Source organism: Syngnathus floridae, chromosome 3, assembly GCF_059516105.1.
Source record: "Syngnathus floridae isolate MCC-2025c chromosome 3, RoL_Sflo_1.0, whole genome shotgun sequence".
NCBI classification, from domain to species: domain Eukaryota; kingdom Metazoa; phylum Chordata; class Actinopteri; order Syngnathiformes; family Syngnathidae; genus Syngnathus; species Syngnathus floridae.
The window spans coordinates 2,213,945-2,235,133 of record NC_142415.1 but is presented as its reverse complement, the minus strand read 5'-3'; the positions used below and the strand labels follow the sequence as shown (position 1 = coordinate 2,235,133).

General features: G+C 42.8%; 3 protein-coding genes and 1 long non-coding RNA gene across 11 annotated transcripts in view; 2 read left to right on the top strand and 2 right to left on the bottom strand.

Moving 5' to 3' along the window:
* efl1 (elongation factor like GTPase 1) overlaps positions 1-1,151 on the bottom strand; it is a 116,510-nt gene extending 115,359 nt beyond the window's left edge. For 3 of the 6 annotated variants that reach the window (XR_015857587.1, XM_088371483.1, XM_088371480.1), the window contains exons 1-3: positions 671-1,151; positions 431-529; positions 3-70 (exon numbers count right to left, since the gene is read on the bottom strand). Coding sequence is in view for 5 of the 6 variants with exons in the window: in XM_088371483.1 (XP_088227609.1) it covers positions 3-70; positions 431-521 (159 nt within the window). In the remaining variant the exon portion in view is untranslated. The remainder of the gene's footprint in view (positions 1-2; positions 71-430; positions 530-670) is intronic. The other 3 variants (XM_088371482.1, XM_088371481.1, XM_088371484.1) reach the window with 3 other exon arrangements.
* Positions 1,152-7,618: 6,467 nt separating this feature from the next.
* LOC148400090 (uncharacterized) lies at positions 7,619-8,581 on the top strand. Of its 2 annotated transcripts, XR_015857762.1 has the most exons (3): positions 7,619-7,892; positions 8,138-8,369; positions 8,475-8,581. It is a non-coding gene; the product is annotated as an uncharacterized LOC148400090 (long non-coding RNA). The 2 variants fall into 2 exon arrangements; XR_015857761.1 differs by having other exon boundaries at positions 8,138-8,581.
* On the bottom strand, positions 8,034-18,816 carry spg21 (SPG21 abhydrolase domain containing, maspardin). The gene is made up of 9 exons (XM_088372064.1): positions 18,638-18,816; positions 16,699-16,761; positions 13,155-13,316; positions 12,792-12,872; positions 12,357-12,502; positions 9,507-9,615; positions 9,332-9,439; positions 9,106-9,246; positions 8,034-8,227 (listed from the first exon to the last, which is right to left on the bottom strand). The coding sequence occupies exons 1-9, from the start codon at positions 18,668-18,670 to the stop codon at positions 8,102-8,104; spliced, it is 969 nt and encodes a 322-aa protein (XP_088228190.1). The 5' UTR covers positions 18,671-18,816; the 3' UTR covers positions 8,034-8,101.
* Positions 18,359-21,189, top strand: part of LOC148400088 (uncharacterized) — a 58,416-nt gene continuing 55,585 nt past the window's right edge. Inside the window, exon 1 of one of the 2 annotated variants that reach the window (XR_015857758.1) lies at positions 18,359-19,206. Coding sequence is in view for 1 of the 2 variants with exons in the window: in XM_088372065.1 (XP_088228191.1) it covers positions 18,771-18,825 (55 nt within the window). In the remaining variant the exon portion in view is untranslated. The remainder of the gene's footprint in view (positions 19,207-21,189) is intronic. The other variant, XM_088372065.1, reaches the window with a different exon arrangement.

Sequence of the window (21,189 nt, the reverse complement as noted above, 5' to 3'; positions counted from 1 at the left end):
ACCTTCCCTGCCTGGCGGCTTGATATGATACCATTGCTTGCCACTAGGCAATCCGCAAGCGTAGTTTTACCTGGGGGGGGGGAACAATGGTAGTTAACAAATGTCTTAAATAAATGAGGATGTTGTATTTAAACCTTTTAAAACTACAACAACCATCATGGGGAGGATAATGTATTTTTCTTTATCAAACCACTATTTCAGATTATATCAAGAACTTGTCTCGGAGAAGGTGGTTGATTACACAGGAAGTGGTTCCACTATACCGAATGTTATTTTAAACGGAATGAAAGGTGTAATCTATTGACTGTACTGTATTTTCTGAAGATGTCTACTCTATATTTTAGGTCTAACGTTTATGTTACATTCAGTTATAGCACTTGTATACAAACTCTAAAGTAGACTGTGTAGAAAATCCTAAGAATAAACTCACCGTGGTCAACATGTGCCAATATGCAAAGATTTCTAATACTGGCTGGATTTTTCTGCAGTTCAATGATTCTATCCAGACTGGTAGGACCCATTGCGAACCCTAAAAAAATTATATAGCACACAATACACATAATGTTAGACGGACGATGACTCCGATAGAATATGCTCCATAATGTCAGGCCTTGCAACACATTTGAGTTCGTTTATGACAATCAAGGCTGTCAATGTAGCAGAAACAAACCTGAGCAAGTACGCTGTAAAAAGCAGGCGTTGTAAACTCAAGACTGCTCGTGAGCCGAGTGGATAAGAGAGAAACAAGCCTCCTGAAACTTCTGATGGTACAAAACACCGAATGGCACGGAGCAACGTGCATTAAATCAGCTGAAGAATATGACGATACGGTAGTCTAATTCACATGGGTGTCCATTGTTTCCGGGCGAAAGAAGTCCAGAATGACGTCATTCCTCTTCTTCTTCTGTTGTATTTTCGGCAGAGTAAACGCGACGTGGCGCAGCACAGCCCTCCCAGATAAAATGATGTATTGCTACAACGACAAAAACAAAACTGAACCACGAGCGCCTCATATCTGCGATTACAGCTCTAAATCGTGTATAAAATACTTCTTATGTCATCGGCTGGTGGTTCCCATTCACTTAAAATAAAAATGAGTTAAATTAAAGACTGTGGCACGAGTAAAAAACACGTCTTTATTCTCTGACTAGCTGCCAAGAAATGAGACAAGACCCAAGTGAACAAAGGAATAAAGACAAGATGACGCAAGACGCTCACTGCAGTCTTGCTGTGTTAGACCCCTGTCACGAAAGTACGCCACAATACACCCTCAGCGGTGCGCTGGCCCAGTGTCTTTTTTTTCTTAGTGTACTGAGTGGAATTGTCTTCGTTGCTCAGCTGGTCTTCAAAAGCACTTGGTGGAAGGTGGCTGGCTCAGGGAAGGAAAACTTCAGTGACACACGGCTGATTGGGAAAAGATTTTATTCGAACAGATGTCAGAATTGATGAATGATTCATGCCCCAAGAAAAATAGTTGAGTGGCCCGCCCCGAGTCATCCAGTCCCCAAGCTTTATACCTGGCGACTCTTGACCTTATCGCTTTGCCTAACAGCTGCATCTTGGTCCCCAGCTCCCTTGTTCGTTCTGCGGCCCCTATATGGTCACCTTCTCGTTCTTTTCTGGTCACGAACAACTGGCCGTTCTATATTCTGTCGTCGGTAACTATACATTACTGAAACTAAACCTCACTATCCCGCGCAAATAGGTCCGTGCTTGATCTGGTACATGACCCCAGCCTTATGAGGGAAACATACAGGAACAGGGCCAGAGTAAAAATACACTACAGCACCACTATAAAACTAATAAATGTCAGTGTACAAATGTTTTTATACAATAGCAAAAACATATTTACACTAACAAAAACATACGTGTACACTGACATTTTTTGAGTTTTAGAGTGGTACACTAAGTAAAAAAAGACGGAAGAAATACAGCTATCGGTGCAGCATTTGACGATCAAAAAAAAGGTCTCTTCAGTCCTCCTCTTGTGGGGCGCACCTTTATTTGCCACAGACATGTAAGAGCCTGCCTTGCATGTCAAGCATAAGGATCACGACCCTGGCGAAAGCACAGGAATTGAATCAAAAATTCAACCCCTCCGTGAACGTGCATTTTCATTTTGGCATTGCTTGTAAACACTCGGTGGAGACTGGCCAGCCCACCTTACTTCGTGGCAAAGTGACTAGATTTGAGGATAAGGGCGTGACTTGTTTGCGAACGATACAGAAAAACCTGAAATTGAGTGAAATCAAACGGAGTGGCAATTTTATTGACTGTCCATGTATTACCGTATTGGCCCCAATATAAGACGACCCCCTCTTTTACAAGACTCAAGTGTGAAAAGAGACTTTTTGAACACCAAATTTAATTTTTATTCAGAAAATGATTACATCCGAAACAAATGATTGTAACAATATATTCGAGAGAAAAAGCATGTTGTTTTGCCTCATTCAAATCATGCAAAAACTGTCTATCACATCTTAATATCTGAACATTTAAATATGTAAACTAAAGTGCAATCACATTTGTAAATGAATGGCTTCTGTTTTTTGAAATGTAAATAAAGTTGATCTCAAATGACGTCATGTTCGGTCAGTTGCACGCATCATTTTGGTGGAGGACAACGTACCAGGGGCGCGGTTTTATTGCCAAATATAGTGTGGAACTACTCAAACGTTGGCTGACACGCAAAGGCCTCAAAGTCAGCGGGAAGAAACCCGTTTTGGTCGAAAGGTAAACTTTATTTTGCGATAACTCTCTCACTCCGGTAAGGTCCTGGAAGGTAACCTCGTGTTGCTGACTTTCCTGATAATTAATCGACAATCATAGTGTGGAACAACTTAAACATTGTCTAACATGCAGACATTAAAGTCAGCTGAAAGAAAGACGTTTTAGTCGATAGGTAAACTTTATTGTGTGATAGCACTCTCACTCAGGTGAAGTCCTGCAAGCTAACTCTTGTGTTTGTCCGACTGTGGCGCATGCGCAGGTCGCTGTTCTAAAAATAGTAACTTTGGGGTAATTGTGACAAGCCCCAATCAAAGTGAAGTTTAACTGTAACTGTCTTGACACAAATCTGAATAAGGAAAAACATTGCAATAAAATAATGCAAACTGCTACTGCTATTGTTGGGGAGCCTGAGGACTGTATAGAGGGTTGCCTAGGGTGGTTATGCTCTTTTTGCCCCCGGGTGTCGGTTAGAACACAGGAGGGAAGACGTTCAGTTTTGATTGCTTTACTGAATTATTGGCAAAAAAGGACTGTGACTCATAGGGGCATACAGGCAAACTGTCAAAAGGGTATAGGCACACGTTTGGTCGTAAGGATGTGAGAGCAGGTGAGTGTAGTGTACATGGGTGAGTCTTTGGGTCTGTGAATGTGATTGTTGTGTGTATGATTATTGTATGAAGCGTGTGGGGTGTGTGTGTGCGTGTGTGTGTGTGCGCGCGTGTGTGTGGTTCTGCAACAGACAGAAATACGGCACGTAAGTCAACGCTCAACTTCTGACGTCACAACACTAGTAGACGGCACACATTACATAACTAACTGCGCATAACGGTTCCGCTATACTAAATAACCATAAATGAAACACTCTCGGCAACACACCAAATATAAGTCATCGAGACAACAAAATAAGTTTGCTGGCGACCGTTAGTCGCCGTGCCGCTGCGAAACGGCTACTCGTACGACGTGAGGGAAACTTAAAGGAGCGTGCTGGAGCTGTCAATCAAACGGCGCGCACACGAAGCAAACCGCGATCGGACAAACGGCACAACAGTGGACAGTAGTAACAATGAAATGTATAAACTCACTTTGTGTCAAAAACACACACGATCACAGCAACATACTCATTCGATACCAGCAACCTTTAACTTACCGCTGCGCACAAGTGAATGGGTATAATGTCTAGACCCTGAATGTAAGACGACTCCCACTTTTTCAGTCTCATTTCAATGCAAAAAAAACATCGTCTAATATTCGGGCCAATACGGTATGTACGAGGCAGTCCAACAAAATCCCGGACATATTGTTTAGGGCTCAAAAGTAGGACATGTCCGGGTAAAAGGGGACGTCTGGTCACCCTAAATTATAGGAATGTTGTTTTGTGTTATTCGGGCATATTGCTAGACAGACACCATGTCATTTGTGTCATAACATATGAGTTTGATGAGTCTGTGGGCGGTTTGTCAAGGAGTCGTTGATCCAGAGGCAGGTGGTGATGGGAAGACCCAGGTAGTGCAGCTTCTAGATCAGGATCTCCGGGATGATGTGGTTGAAAGCTGAGCTGAAGTCCAGGAAGATCTTTCTTACGTAGCTCCCCCGGTGCTCCAGGTGGCTCAGCACAGTGTGGAGCGCTATGGTGATATCATCCTCAATTGATCGGTTTGCCCTGTAGGGGTCCAGAGTGGGAGGCAGACAGGTTTTGATGTGCTGAGAGACCAGTCTCTTAAAGCATTTCATGACTACAGGCATAAGTATGACAGGCCTGTAGTCGTTGGGGTTGTATAAAAGCTAGTCAAAGTCAAAAATCAAAGTCAGCTTTATTGTCAATTTCTCCACATGCCAAAGACACACAAAGAAACCGAAATTTCGTTCCCCGCTATCCCACGGTGACAAGACATGGCCCACAATAGACAATCAAGTAAACAAGTAAACAACAGCGTGCTGAATAAATAATGAATAAATAACACACCAAATAAATAAATAAGAGGAGCAAAAAGGAGCAAGTGAGCGTACAGCAGACATTCCAGAAAATAGCGCAACAGTGCCGCACGCTACGCAGAAGGGGGTAGCGAGTTCAGGGTCCTAACAGCCTGGAGAAAGAAGCTGTTGGCGAGTCTGGTGGTGCGGGAGCGCAGGCTCCTGTACCTCTTCCCAGAGGGCAGAAGGTCAAACAAAGAGTGAGCTGGGTGACTCACATCACTCGCAATCGTGGTTGCCTTGCGGGCGAGATGGGAGGTGTAAATGTCCTTCAGGGAGGGGAGCGATGCACCAATAATCTTACCAGCCATATTCACTATGCACTGCAGGGCCTTCAAGTTCTGTTCAGTGCAGCTACTACCCCAGACAGCGATGCAACTGGTGAGGACGCTCTCAATGTTGCCACGGTAGAATGTAGACAGGACTGCCTGAGGAGCACATGCACCCCTGAGCTTCCACAGGAAGTACAGGCGGCGCTGAGCTTTCTTTGCCAGTGACGAGGTGTTTGCGGACCAGGAGAGGTCCTCACTGATGTGCACCCCCAGGAACTTGATGCAGCTCACCCTCTCCACCACAGCACCGTCGATGATCAGCGGCAGGTGTTTTGTGTGACCCTTCTGGAAGTCAACAACGGTTTCCTGGTCTTGTTTATGTTCAGCAGGAGGTTGTTGTCCCTGCACCACATGGTCAGAAGGTCAACTTCCGACCTGTACCGAGTCTCGTCGCCCTTTGTGATGAGACCCACCAGAGTCGTGTCGTCAGCAAACTTCACTATGCGGTTGTCGCTGTAGGTCGCAGTGCAGTCATGCGTCAGCAGGGTGAAGAGCAATGGACTGAGCACGCAGCCCTGGGGGTCCCCCGTGCTCAGCGTGATGCTGGCGGAGATTTTGTCGCCAACACGCACCACCTGAGGCCTCCGACAGAGGAAGTCCAGTAGCCAGTTACAGAGGGAGGTACTGAGTCCCAGCTCGTCGAGTTTGCAGATAAGTCGCTGCGGCACAATGGTGTTGAAGGCAGAGCTGAAGTCCACAAACAGCAGTCTCACATATGAGTCCTTTCTCTCCAGGTGGGTGAGGGCCGAGTGGAGGGCAGAGCAGATGGTATCCTCAGAGGACCGTTTGGCACGGTACGCAAACTGGAAAGGGTCAATGGTGGGGGGGAGAACGGATTTGATGTGCTCCATGACAAGCCGCTCAAAACACTTCATGATGATGGGCGTCAGTGCCACGGGGCGGTAGTCATTGAAGCAGGATGGTGCAGGTTTCTTCGGCACAGGAACGATGGTGGCAGCCTTGAAACACGAGGGGACGATGGCCTGCAGCAGGGAAACGTTAAAGATGTCCGTGAAGACACCCGACAGCTCCCCAGCGCAGTCCTTCAGCGCTCAACTCGGGATGTTGTCAGGGCTCGCCGCCTTACGGGTGTCAATAGCGGCAAGCGCCCTCCTTACTCCGTCGGCAGAGAGGCGCAGGGGCTGCTCGTGTGGGGGGGGAGTGGTCTTCAGCAGGCAAGTGCTGTTCTGGGCGTCGAAGCGAGCAAAGAAGCGGTGAAGATCGTTCAGCAGACGGACGTCGCCCTCATAGCTCCTCGGCGCGGGCTTGTAGTCCGTGATGGTCTGAATGCCCTGCCAAAGGCTACGTGCGTCCTTGCTGTCCTTGAAGTGGGTGGAGACCTTGCACGAGAACGCCTTTTTTGCTTTTTTTATGCCCCGGGACAGGTTGTTGAATTGCTTAGAACCATGGTGAAAATACAGAAACTTCCAGAATATTTTTTTTGCCATCAGCAAACATACAATTTGAATGTGCGTGTAGTTGCTTACGTACGATTTGAAATTATCTTATCTTGAGATGACCTTTCAAAAATTAGCCTTAAAATGTATTACCTATGACGCCATCCGAGGTCTGGTGTAACAGCGCTATCAGCACTGGTGAAAACAAAGTTGTCTTGATCTTCAATCTGTACGTCGTACTTATGAAGCTCAAGTAGTGGCGAAGGACCATGGTCTGCTTCAAACAGATTCAATAACTTATTCATCTGAAACATCTCGGTGTATCAGGGCATCAGCACAGTTGATTGGGTGATTGTAAACACATCTTATGTAGACAATCATCGGGAGTTTGTGGGGATAGACACAACAATTCCATGAATTTATAACACTGCACATCAAATGCCAACAAATCGCCATTCATGCATGCACGATAGGTTGTTTACATGTGGTATTTACCTTCAGTTGTGAGATTTCGGACAAAGACCTTTTGTCACACTCATACTAGTGGACTATATGGATGACGTGGCGGGTTCTGGCTTCATTATTGGCTTCATTATTGGCTGAGAAGTACCACAGGTATCGTTTGAAAAATAATTTCGCTGGCGAAGCTTACTTTGTTGGAAAGTGGGCGGGATTGATTCTCGTGGGCTGGACTGTTTCTGGAGCAGCTCCATCCAGTGGCGCTGCAGCGAGCGGCCTCTAACCGTTTTAGCCACGGACTGTTTTATTGTCAGACAATTTTCACAGACCGATGTTCGATGACGTCCCTATTTTTGCAAAGAGAACTTCTAAAAACCATTCTATAAAATAAATAAATAAATCAAATGTCAAATAATCGACTGCAGATTGTTTTTAGAAGTTTTCTTCGCAGAAATTGTCCGTGTTTGGACTACAATCCCATTTCCGCAAAACAGAACAAGTACAATCTTAAACCTCACCGTACTATCCTTCCACCCAATCATATAGCGTGACATCGCAAACGTGTTGGGAACTGTTAACCCCCAAAGCCGAGCTGAACATCCGAGTGTGGTGGATAAATTCAACAAAATAAAATGATATGACCGGCATAAAAACAATGGTGTTGTGATGCTGAAGGAAATGAGACGCAGGAAGTGTGTCGCAAAATACTTGACTGAACATACACGTAAAACGAGATATAAGAAGAACAACGGAAATGCGTTAACACATAAACACTACGTTCGCAACACACGCTTCAAGCCTTAGTTCCATGGGGGAATACTTTATGCGAACACCACAGCATAATATAATAATAAACGTGAATCCACTGTGTATTCCTATACAAGTTTACTTGCAGCGTCCTCAAAACATCACGTCAAAAACACAACACGAGTAATGTTCTCGTCACTGAGGTGCAGAAGAGAAGTCGGTCCATTTTCCAAACTAAAAGATCGTTCAGACTCAGGTAAATACAATGGAAATAATGCAAGTTATTTATTCTTTCTTGTGAAGCCTGGTACCAAATGATCCACGGACCGGTACCAGTCCACGGCCTGGGGGTTGGGGACCCCTGAACTAGATGACTGACAATATACATAGACAAATGTTTTATGATCAATTTCATTTTTAATCAAAAAGGTTTAGTTACATTTTTGCAGCGCTCCAAAATGCTTGTCATTGGTCTTCGTCAGATTCTTGGCATGTTTTCAGGTGGCACTCCTGGACCTCCAGTTCCTCAACACTCACCATACCCGGGTCAATGGCAGCATACCGTGTTCCATGGAACTGATGCAAATGAATCTAAACATCAAGGAATAAGCAGCACTATGGTTATAATCAAAATTATGATACAGAACAAAAAAGCTATGAGGTTTCAGTGGAATACGTGCATTTCCCACCCACTGTCAATTTGCCATGCCTTCATTAATTTACTGGATATAAAGTGGGTATTGTGGGCTTAGTATATAATTGGTGGGAAAATCTTGTTCACGACTACATAAACATCCTTCTCACCTAATGCAATGTCAATCTCCTTATTTATTTCTAGAAATGTGACCAAAGAAACATCCAGGGCAATAGATGAGGAAGCACATTCAAGTTATGGAGTGGCCCGGTCAGTCTCCTAACCTCAACCCAATAAAAAACATGATTTAATCAGCTGAATCTTTGTATTTCCAAGCAGAAGCCAAAAACCTAGAATGATGTAGACAATTTCTATAAAAAAAGGGGTGACAAAATACCTCCTGAGGTGTACAATAAACCTGGTGGACCAACTAACTGTGCAGGACAAGGTTTGCTACAAACTTAGTTTTTGTTTGGGTATCAGACATTTGCTTTAAGCAAAATTCACATTTTACAACTTTTATGTTCCAGATGGTTAATTTCTAATTCCTTTTCAAGTGAACAAACTGACAAATTCAGCAGAAGAGCCATTAGTCATTTTCCTCTGAAAGTGTCAGGTTTCACAATTACAAGTTTTGCTTTGAGAGCAGCAGTAAGTTTGTTGAAGGCCGTGGTTATAATTTGTTTGACTTCACTGGTTTGCAGATTTTGTCTGCCGCACTGGGGGTTTGTCGTCTTAAAATGACACCCACATTAAAGTTGGGTTTCCAAATAACGAGCAGCAACGACAAATTAACAAGCAACTGTTTGTAAGGCTTTATTTTGCACTACCATACCTGTATGTAGAGGTTTACATCAGCACTTCGGCAAAGGTACGGGAAGTTTCCACCAGTTTTGAGATGAGCTCGTTTAGCATTTGGAAACAATTTATACATCTCTTCCTTTGCTTCTAAAGAGAGTGCACTCTGATCAAAAACCTAAGTGTAAAAATAAACACCATGACTTATCAGAGCTGCTGTATGAATGAATACAGTATTCATATTCACACGCATTCCCACTTACATCTATAATAGTCACAGCAATCTCCTTTATTTTATGTGGCTCCACATAAGAGTTCTGACAGTTTAGCGTTAACCTGGATGCCAGCTCTCTCTGGTTTAGGCTCTCCAGCTACAACACAGAAATTACACATTATTCACTTTCATGAAAGAACACAATACGAGCATAATTTTCTTACCCTATCAACCATGAAGTCAATCGCACCGGCCATTTCTGGGTCGACTGGTCCTTTAGCAAAGTTCCCGAGAACAATCTTCTTCAACATGAAAGCTGGCATCAACCAAAAACTGAAAAAAGATAATAAAATTAATTTGTTTTAGGGCATACTCACACCAAGCCATTTGATCCACGCCTGACTTGGCTTAGAGTTCCCCTCCCACTCCTGTCCACCAATCACATTTAAGCAGCCTGCCTAACTTTTGCCCATTTAAATGCGCCACCACTTTATTATATGTTGCGTTCTGTTTATTTCTAGTAGGCAAGGTGGCTCTCAGGCGGTATCATTGCTGTGCGCCAATTCTGTCATGCTGCTCCCGTTCTGTCTGTGCTGCAGAGCACGATGTTCCGCTCCCTGAGACACTCTGGCCATTCAGCTAAGAGAAATAAGCTTAAATTTCATTTGAAGTCAACCACCACCACCCTTCCCCCTGCTAACACTTTTATTTTTAAAATAATTTGTTCGCGTACATTTACCTGTGTTGGTACAAAATAGTAAAATATAAAGTATAGTACTTGTATCAACCTGTGTTCTAGGGCTGTTACTATCAAATATTTTTATTATCAATTAATTGAATAAAACTTTTTGTTGTATTGCAAAACACGTTTTTCCTTGATTACAGTTGATGAACCAATTATTGTTTACATGCTGTTGTTTAGTGATGAAAAGAACAATGAAACAGTGGAATATCATGCGTGAAGGATTGCCCTTTTTAAACTGATTCAGGTACACATTTAGACATTGTTTTCTAAAGTAAAAGCTCATGTGCAAATTATTTTGGTTGAAATCAAACCATGATAAAACTACTAAAATCAGAGAATACAGTTGAGGCTGAAAGTAGAGGATATGTATAATTTTAGGTTACAAAAATAAATGATTCAACTATTACTCAATTATCAAAATAGTGGTCGATTAAAGTGATCATTGATTACTTGTGGATTAATCATTTAATTTGATATCTCTACATTGTTCTTATTTCATATATTGGCCAGATACTGTGATCCCTCATTTATCACTGATAATTGGTTACAAGATAGGAGAAAATCCGCAATGTGGAGTCAATTTTTTACGATATCTGCACAAGACTTTTATAATTATATTTTTAAACACTTTATTGTATTTTCAAACACTTTTTGAACATTTTAAAGTTAAACCGACCTTCAGAAACATTCTTTAGGGCTTCACTAAAACTCACAAAGTCACAAAAAAACTACCGTAAACTGCGTGCGCTAAGCAGTCTCCCACCTGTGCCCTTGTTACTGGCTGATTAGTAACAAGGGTGGTTTGTCTGCCTTGATACACGTGTCATCTTATTCAATCTAATTTTGTTTATTTATTTATTTATTTATTTATTTATTTATTTATTTATTTATTTATTTATTTATTACGTTAATAAAATGTTGACGTTATTTCTAGTTTCTTCATTGTTAATACATTTACTTGAAAACAGACAATTTTGAAAGAAATGAAAAGTAAATTGTGATAATACTTGAGATAAGATGATGAACACCTTCACCTACCTCTCTAGTCTGGCGATATAAGATGATCAAATATTAACCTACAGCATTTATTTCCGTAAACACAACACCACCTGAGGTCTTTTTTAGTGCACATCACTGGATGTTGTGCTTTGTGTACAGGCACATCATTGATGTGTTGCATTCACATTAGAAGCTGCAGTTGTCTTTGTACACTGCAGGGGTGTCAAACTCCAGTCCTCGGGGCCGCATTCCTACATTTTCCAAGTTTCCCTCGTTAAACACACCTGATTCAATTATCAGGCTCCTGCAGAACGTGAGAATGAACTGATCATTTGAATCAGGTGTGTTTAACGAGGGAAACTTGGAAAACATGTAGGAATGCGGCCCCCGAAGTCTGGAGTTTGAGATCCCTGTTGTTAAGTGAATGATTACTGTAGCTTCCCCACCACAAGGTGCTTCAGGTTAAAAGGCGCTTTTGTTGCTACAGGTGTATTCGGCCATCCGCGGACGAGTGGGGGGGTGTTACCGGCGTGGCGGGGCAGGGGCGGGGCAATGACATACCGACTCTGCCGAACCCCAGGTTCAGAACCACTGCTTTACACAAATGTATTTATTTATCAATATTTAGCGGTGGAGGTACGTACTCTTCGTTTACATACAGCCCTCCGATTGTTTTTTTTTCCCAATCTACGTAAAAAGTAATGTCCTCTGATTGGTTCATCGGGTCTACATATTATGCCTGTATATTACGGAAGCCATACAAAAAAACATTACAAATTTTGGAATTCGGTCCACACAAAAGGCGCACCTTATTAAAAGGTCCACCTTCATTTTTTGAGAAAATTAAAGGCTTTTAAGTGCGCCTTGTGGTGCGGAAAATACGATATATAAAAAGGTCCTAAATGGGCATCAAGCCCAGCAGTGTGAACGTAGCCTGAGACTGCTGTGGACTTGTTTTGATGATAGAATTGTTGTGTTGTTTTTTTATTGTGCAGTGTGGCAGTGATCATGATTAACTGGCAGACGAGAGGTTGCACTTATAGAATATATGCTTTGCACAAGCATGTGCCCCAGTGTAACAGTGCTAGTCATTATATATTGTATATTATGTAGATATAATCAATAATGTGCAATACTGCAATTGTATGACACATCCACATTGCAAGCACTTGTTTGTGCAATCATGTCATGGCTTGGTAAGTGTTCTCAATTTGAGCACTCTCACAGGCCAACTTTAAATGTCATGTGGCCTCAGACAATGCACGCACTGCCGAGTGTGAGTACGCCCTTACTCTCGTTATATTATTAATAATAAAAAAGTAGGGAAAACCTGTTCGCTGTCCATGTCTGGTTAAAGATGGAGGTATCACTGAATGAATTACACAGTATCAAAGAGTGCACCCTGGGGGACTTGCAAGTGAACTCTGCAAACTTCTGGGCCAGGAAGCCACCCAAGGATGCACCAAAAAGATGAACCTTGAACATGGCAAGACAGGAAAATCTTTAGAAAGACTAAAAGGACAGGTGCACACGTGGGTGGGAAATCAGTGCTTTCTGAAGTGGCTATTTATAGCAATTTACTTGGGTGTTCAATGTGACAACTGATGTGTATGCAGGTATTTCAAAGAAACAATAATGGAAAAATAGAAAACGACAAAGTTCACAAATCTGTAAACGTGAAAAGGGTGAATGACAATATACACGTTGAGAGATGAAATACATAACAGGCAAAACATAAGTGTAAAATAAAAAAAAAATTGCTTACTTTATCTAACTGCAAGTGATCGAGAAGCTTCCTAAATCCATCACAGAACTCCATGAGATCCCAGTACACTGGATACTGAAGCTGAAACAAACAAAATACTAGTACCGTCTTCAGAAATAAACAAACAGTACAGGGGCAATCTGAACCTGGGAAATCAAAAGAACAGGCTACATTATTATTATTGATACGACTAAGAAAGAACCAGCTGTCATTCCAGGAATCATTCCAGTTCAAGCAGAGTATTAATATGTGCACCCACTGACGAGTGAAAGAAAAAAAACTGCACTCCCAACATGCGCCTAGAACGTAAGTAAGCGCTGTGCTTTTCCAGGTCTGTTCCACGCCAATATCTGTTGAACTCACAGATATTACTCTGTAGCCCCAGCCTGTCAAAGCCAACATCTGTTGGAAGAACACTTCTGCAGTTCCACTGACAGGCGGAAGGAACATGATAGGGCACCTGATGCTCTTCGGGCCTGCATCATACAAGGACCACACTTTGCTGTCATCATCATCAACAATAATCTAGAAAGGGGGAAATGAGAACATGTATACAATTTAAATAATTTAAAAAAAATCCACCATACATTACGTTTGAATGTACTATGTACATTTACATGCTTAACATAAACGCAAAAAAATATTTTGCATCATCACTGTTGAGGAAAGAAAACGTACAATTATACCAGTAACCAGTATAGCAGAGCACATGACCCATGAATGCGGAAAGTTTGTATGACTGAATACTGATGAAAAATTATTTATACTCTTCTACATGAAAAGCATTTTGAAAGCATTATCCTTATAATTGCCAGTAGTATTCCAGTATCAGGGTGATACCAAGTCCATAAAATTGAAAATATTTCAACTTTTGTAATTTTCAGAATATAAAGTGGGAATGAGTAGAGAAGTACACACAAATCTTTGGTGATGTTTTTTCAGACATTATGATTTTCATAGACTGTGCGTTTTTGTTTGGGCTGGCTTGCATTCACCAGCCACTAGTGCAGTAAATGTCTTTTTTTTCATAAAGGAGGAACATGAATCTTGACATGGTGGAGTGCCACCAAAATCACAGAAATACGACGCTATTTGGCATTTTTATAGCACAATAGACCAGGAACCAAGTAAAAAAATGAACAGGGCTATGTTACAGCACGCATTACATCATAGTGATCATGCGCCTGCTCAAAACTTGTCAAAATGTCATTGTTTTGATACTGAGCTTAAACATTTTTTTCAGTTCAGTTGTTATTTCTTTATTTATTATTTATTCATCGCTCTTATTTATTCTATGTTTGTGCCTTCTTGTTTTTACTTTTTGTGTTGTTTACTTGCATGTATATTGTGTACTATGTCTTGTCACCGTGGGATAGTGGGAAACGTTATTTCGATCTCTTTGTATGTCTTGGCATGTGAGGAAATTGACAATAAAGCAGACTTTGACTTTGAAAACCGATTCCATCCATCCATCCATCTTCTTACGCTTATCCAGGGTCGGGTCACGGGGGCAGCAGCTTCAAGAGGGACTCCCAGACTTCCCTCTCCCCAGCCACTTCATCCAGCTCAACCCGGGGGATCCCAAGGCGTTCCCAGGCCAGCTGAGAGACAGTCTCTCCAGCGTGTCCTGGGTCGTCCCCGGGGTCTCCTACCGGTGGGACATGCCCGGAACACCTCCTCAGGGAGGCGTTCAGGAGGCATCCTGATGAGATGCCCGAGCCACCTCATCTGGCTCCTCTCAACACACCCTCCGGTCCCCCTTCTTAAAGAGGGGAACCACCACCCCAGTCTGCCAATCCAGAGGTACTGTCCCCGATGTCCACGCAATGCTGTAGAGGCGTGTCAGCCATGACCGCCCCACAACATCCAGAGCCTTTAAGAACTCCGTGCGGATCTCATCCACCCCCGGGGCCTTGCCACCAAGGAGTTTTTAAACTACTTCAATGACTTCGACCCCAGAGATTGGAGAGTCCGCCTCGGAGTCCCCAGGCCCTGCTTCCACAATGGAAGGCGTGTAGGTGGAATTGAGGAGGTCTTCGAAGTATTCTCCCCACCGACTCACGACGTCCCGAGTCGAGGTCAGCAGCACGCCATCCCCACTGTAAACAGTGTTGACGTTGCACTGCGTCCCCCTCCTGAGACGCCGGATGGTGGACCAGAATTTCCTCGAAGCCGTCCAGAAGTCATTCTCCATGGCCTCGCCAAACTCCTCCCACGCCCGGGTTTTTGCCTCAGCAACCGCCGAAGCCGTATTCCGCTTGGCCATCCGGTACCTGTCAGCTGCCTCCGGAGTCCCGCAGGCCAAAACGGCCCAATAGGACTCCTTCTTCAGCTTGACGGCATCCCTTACCACCGGTGTCCACCAGCGGGTTCGGGGATTGCCACCACGACAGGCACCAACGACCTTACGGCCACAGCTCCGGTCGGCCGCCTCAACAATAGAGGCGCGGAACATGGTCCACTCGGACACAATGTCCCCCGCCTCCCCTGGGACGTGGGAAAAGCTCGGCCGGAGGTGGGAGTTGAAGCTCTTCCTGACAGGGGATTCTGCCAGACGTTCCCAGCAGAACCTCACAGAGCGTTTGGGTCTGCCAGGTCGGACCGGCATCTTCCCCCACCATCGGCGCCAACCCACCACCAGGTGGTGATCAGTTGTCTAGTCGGAACCTTTCTGCCTCGCACACCAGCTCGGGCTCCTTTCCAGCCAGAGAGGTGACATTCCATGTCCCAAGAGCCAGCTTCTGCAGCCGGGGATCAGACCGCCTTTGGCCGCCGCCCAGCTTGCACTGCACCCGACCCCTTTGGCCCCTCCCACAGGTGGTGAGCCCATGGGAAGGGGGACCCACGTTTCCTTCTCGGGCTGTGCCCCCATGGGCGAAGGCCCGGCCACCAGACGCTCGCCTTCGAGCCCCGCCTCCAGACCTGGCTCCGGAGGGGGGCCCCGGTGACCCGCGTCCGGGCGAGGGAAAACTAGATTCAATTTTCTTAATCGTCATAAGGGGTTTTGTGAGCCGTGCTTTGTCTGGCCCCTCACCTAGGACCCGTTTGCCATGGGTGACCCTACCAGGGGCATGAAGCCCCTGACAACATGGCTCCTAGGATCAGAGGGGCACGCAAACCCCTCCACCACGATAAGGTGACGACTCACGGAGGGGTGAAAACCGATTCCAACAAGATTAATTTCTGACAGCCATGATTGCGTGACAAAATATGAAAGCCGTTTGGCCCAGAGAGAATCTCTCTTCAGCTTTAGGATGCCACTGATGGACGCTGGATGATATTTTGTGCAACATTGCAAAAACATGGGAAAATGGCTTCGATTTTACCCTTGTTTACAATGTAAAGTGGGACCCTGGTTAAAGTAATTCATTTTAAACTTAAACCTTTGTGGAGTTGTTGCGAGTATTATGACTGCTTGTTTGCGACTGGCAGCTTTGTATGTGTCACGTGTATGCAGACTGAACATTCGCGTGAAGAAGCATTCTCGTTGGAAAGCAGGAGTGAGCATAAGTAGTAAGAGTGTGAATAACTAGGATGGGAACGAACGAGACAATATTGAGTCGAGTGTAAGAAGCCAGAGAACAAAAGAGTGCCAAATTAACCTGTGTCGTGTGAGTGTGTGTGCGTGCGTTGTTGGGCTGCTGGGCCCCCTGCTGACAACGTGCGATGACTGCGACCCCATAGGCAACTCTGACATTGGAAAAACATCTCCCTTGCATTTCCTGCTCAACCACTGCCGTGACCAGTTCTCAGTTTGCTTCTTACTTTGTTTCCTTATTTAACAAAGGTTATTTGGAAGTTTTCATCAGTGTCTGCTTCTGGGTCTTAACACCACCAACCTCACTAATTACAGTTTTGTCAATAAATCATATAAGCATTCAGAATTTGGAACACACTGTATACGTACTCTTTTTAGAGGAACTGTGCTTCTGAACCAGTTATAGTCTGGAGAATCTTTGATTTCTTCCATCTGTTGAACACATTCAGAAATGGGAAAACTTAAGAACAATGAATTGCAAAAATAAAAGGAAATCGAGAACAATACTATTGTTTTGAAGCAAATCTTTCTTTGTGATCACCAAATATGATTAGCTTAATGACAAGTGGACACCTTCTTGTGGAATTGTCTGAAAAAACATGGAATGGGCATTTCAAACGCCTTTAATAATCTTCCATAGCCAATAAAATGACTATTCTAGAGCCAAAAAAACTACTCTACGTAAAATGTTACATTTGCGCAATTTGAGTTGCCCTTTTACAGCAAGAGAAACTAAAATGTCATGGTAGGGCTGGACTATTTATAAAAATGTAATTGATACTTTCATTTTGAAGTCTCTGTTTTTAAAATGTTATAATCAAACAAAAACAATTAATGTGCAGAATGCCACATTCCATTTACAAGTTCTTGACGTGAAAGTACCCTGAATGCACCCTGTTGCTCGCATCGCATGCGTGTAAGCGCAAGTGATTCTCCCATCCCTAAGCGTCCTTTAAGTTGTTTAATGACACCTTAGTTGTACTTTACTGTAAAACTTGGAGAGCAACAGCAATGTGTACATATTCTGTTAGGTTAGACAATCTCACGTAAACTTTAATGTTTGCAATTCTTTTCATTAGTTTATATAAACATAACTGCTCAATCAGAACACGAATACAACACACAGAACTGTATAAACACACACACATAGGCACACACACGCACACACACACACACAGATACCAAATGGTCATGTGACATTTGCCCACCTTTCCAGACAGTATAAAACAAGCTGACCTGGAGAAGGAAGTTGTTGTTTCATGTGCCGCCGGGCCAATGTGTACTGGCCGCCATTAAACAACCCAAGATCTTGCCAATAAAGAACCAACTCCACGTCGTTGTTTTTCCTGGTCCAACATCGGACATCGCTCACAACACGCAACAAACTTTACACTCAACAAAAATAATTACACACATTGTGTGTTTTAATTTCATGGACTCTGTATATGGCATTAACTTGAACTCTTGTCTATCATCCATCCGTCCGTCCATCCATCCATCCACAATATATAGGTAGCACCGGAGTACAAGTCGCATTTTTGGGGGAACTTTATTTGACAAAATCCAACACCAGGAACAGACATGAATAGGCAACAACAGGCTAAATGAGAACGTGCCTGGCGTAACATATTCATAACTATATCATAAATAAGTTGACATTGTTTCTAATTTGCAGATCTCTGTTTTTCGCGGGTGGTTTTGGAATACATCTCCGGCGAAAAACGAGGGATCAGGGATCACCCCCCCCCCCCACACACACACACACACACACACATTTTTAGTTTCCATCTAAGGAATATAAACGTATCGTTAGTATTGACAGATTTTGTTGTGTTTAATAACTAAAGGTGAGGAATGTCAGAGTGGTCCTAAGACCTAATGTATTTCTGCATGCAACCCTTTGGGGAAAAACTAGTTTTTCTGTATGCAATCCTCTGTGAAAAAAGTTTGACTAACTCCACCTTTAATTACTATAATGCAAACAACTGAGGAGTAAGGCATGATTGCAATGTGTATTTGTTATTTACTTTTTTACTTACATTTAATGAAATGCCGTAAATATGAAATGTTCTCTTTTGTTAGTTGTATTCATGATGTAAGTATGTTCCCGTTAAACAATAATATAGTTATTATTCACGGGGACAACGTTTTTTATCTCAATAATTTGGCGAATTATACGAAAAATACTCAACTCGTGTACGTCATGTATTGGCTATCTTACGGTATTGCAGCGTTAACCTTTCAACCAACCATTCGCTTGTGACATGCAACAAATTACATGGGTATGAAAATACTTATGCTTGTTTACCGTTTGGTTGCGGGTGTTCACTAATGCGTCCATCTCAGTTTAGTCGCTCGCGCCATCACATGACATGACATGAGTTTGCCAGCTTTCACCATCGCTTCCGCAAACAACTATTTCTTCATCGTCTTTGAGGTGAATGGCGGTTAGCAACCAGGATCCTGACGCATTACCGCCACTTATCGGACTGAATTGTAAGTGAGCAGATTAGAGGGGACGATCTTATTTAAATTTTGTTTTGTAATATTTATCAAATTTCTCCACACATACCACTGACAGACTGTTAAATACGTCGTTATATAATGGAAGGTTCTCGCAAAAGAAAGCCTGTTTTTGACGTGCTTGAGAAATATTGCGCTCGTGCAAGTGAGTGCGAAGACGTTTCCGAAAACAACAGGAAAGGGTGGAGAGGAGGGACCTGCGCGTGTGCTGTATTAAAAAACGAACAAATAGGCTCTGGTTTCTAAGCTGTCGGAAAAATCGTCTGTCATGCCTTTAAAAGACTTCCGCTTTTCCAAATTCAGCATACATTTTGCATTTTGTCCTCTTATGCAGTTAAGAGAAAGACATACCAGGTAAGATCAAAATAAATAGCAAATGAATAATAAAAAATAAATAAATATCTTACAATAAAAAAAAATCTCTGTATTATTGCAATGTTTGTTGCATGCTTATGTCTTCTGTATTTATCAACTGGCAAAATGTGCAAACTGTTAGGCTACGGATTTTAGTTACTGATCTGACTCCAAATTGCGATCATGAGTTGCTATGTCCTAATCCACACACTGGCGCACCTAACAATTTTGCGAGTTCGTTCTGTCAAAGAGAAGACCAGTAGATCAATCAGACCGAATTTACCAATTGTTTATTCCTGACAAAGCGAACTAATACAGGCGCCTGGGTCCCGGGTCCCGCACACCAAAACTCGTGCGTTCTTGTGACCCACAACAAGAGACAACATATTCTTCCGGATTGCCCAGTTTTGAAGAAACACAATATGAATATTCAAACATGCAAAACGTTGTGTGATGATTGGTCGATGGCCATCTCCTCGCCGGCTGGGTGTTATTGCTGAGTGCAGCTGTCCGGCCTCAGCTGTCTGGCGGTTGGGTCTTCCCAGCGAAGCCCGACCACCAGGACGTGGTGTTATTCTCGTTTCTCACCGACCTTGACGTGTTCTCGTCAGGTACTCCCTGTCTGGGCCGATGATACATCCTGTTCCACAACACTTCGAGGAAAACAAGTTCATGCCGTTTGCCTGCACATTCTTCGCCACCCACCAACCACACGAGCACTCCACTACTGGAAATTACATTGCTATGATTATAAGTCTAACACAGCCTGAATAAAATATGTTTGCAAACTGCCGAAAGCACATTTCCCTTTAAAACATAGATGCTTAGAACTTGACTTACTTCTTCATGACCCTTGGAGAGACAATTACACAAACAAAAAAATAATCTTCTTGGTTTAAAACAAATGCAAACATTAAATCTCGGTTAGATTTTTAGTTAACAACCACAATGAATAATCAAAAAGTGAAATATTTCCTGCCTCACTCACTGTGGTATGGATTCCTTTATGTCACAATTGAACCCCAACAGGAAAAAGGGCTATTAGAAATTTAATTGCAACCTTTTAAAACACAAAGAATACTGTAAGAGGATTGAGGGTCTTGTTCAAAACCTTTTACAAGACAACTCTTTACGCTTGTATACCTCAAAATGGGAATTTTTAAAGTAGAAAATCCCTCAGCTCTCACTATAATTTTGCACAAATATGGAGAAACATAACTTAGCAGAAGAAAAAGTAGTGAAAAAATACTTTTGATTAACAATCAATTTAAAATTTAAAAAAATTTAAAAAGGACAAATTGTCTTCACTTTTAAAAATACAGATATTGCTAGCAGTTTTTGTTACCATTGATCGTGAAGGAATGAGGTCGAAATACAAAAAGTCCTGCCTCGCTACAAAAACAGATATGCTCAAACCTCATTGAATAAAGTACATAAGCAGACAAGTATATTCACATATTAAATAAATAAAAGAAACATTTGAAGCATATAATTATACCTACACACCAAATCAATAAAGAAGACATAACTAGACATTTTTGATAAGTGGTGATGAGAAAGGTTTTTATAACTTTATGATCTGATATATATATTTCTGAGGACTTTGAAATAACAAATGACTTTTGATATATTGCCTAAATACCTTAATGACCCTTAAGGAACTGTGGAATGCATGCCTGATGTTTTTTCTCTGAATCATGGACATGGCCGCAGTCGTCTTGACCGTTCAGTACTTGATTGTATCTTATGTTTTGACTAATGCTAGACGCCAGTTTTTGATTACTACTGAACGTTCTGCACAGAGGGAAATATCTTGACCTAACAAAGAAAAAGATACGGTTGAATGCGGTACGACAGTGTATGTCCGAGATTGGAGGAGAATGTTCACAGGAAGGTCACGTGGAGATAAAACCAGCTGGTGCCAGAAGGAGCCACCCGAGAACTCGGCCAAAGATGATCGCCAAGGCCGAGATACGGGATGGA

Coding starts and splice junctions, on each gene's coding strand:
- spg21 (XM_088372064.1), bottom strand. CDS start 18,670: ATGGACGCATTAGTGAACACCCGCAACCAAACG. Junction 12,503..12,791: donor ATCACTTGCAGTTAGATAAA/GTAAGCAATTTT, acceptor GCCATGTTCAAG/GTTCATCTTTTTGGTGCATC. Junction 9,247..9,331: donor TTGCTGTGACTATTATAGAT/GTAAGTGGGAAT, acceptor TTTTACACTTAG/GTTTTTGATCAGAGTGCACT.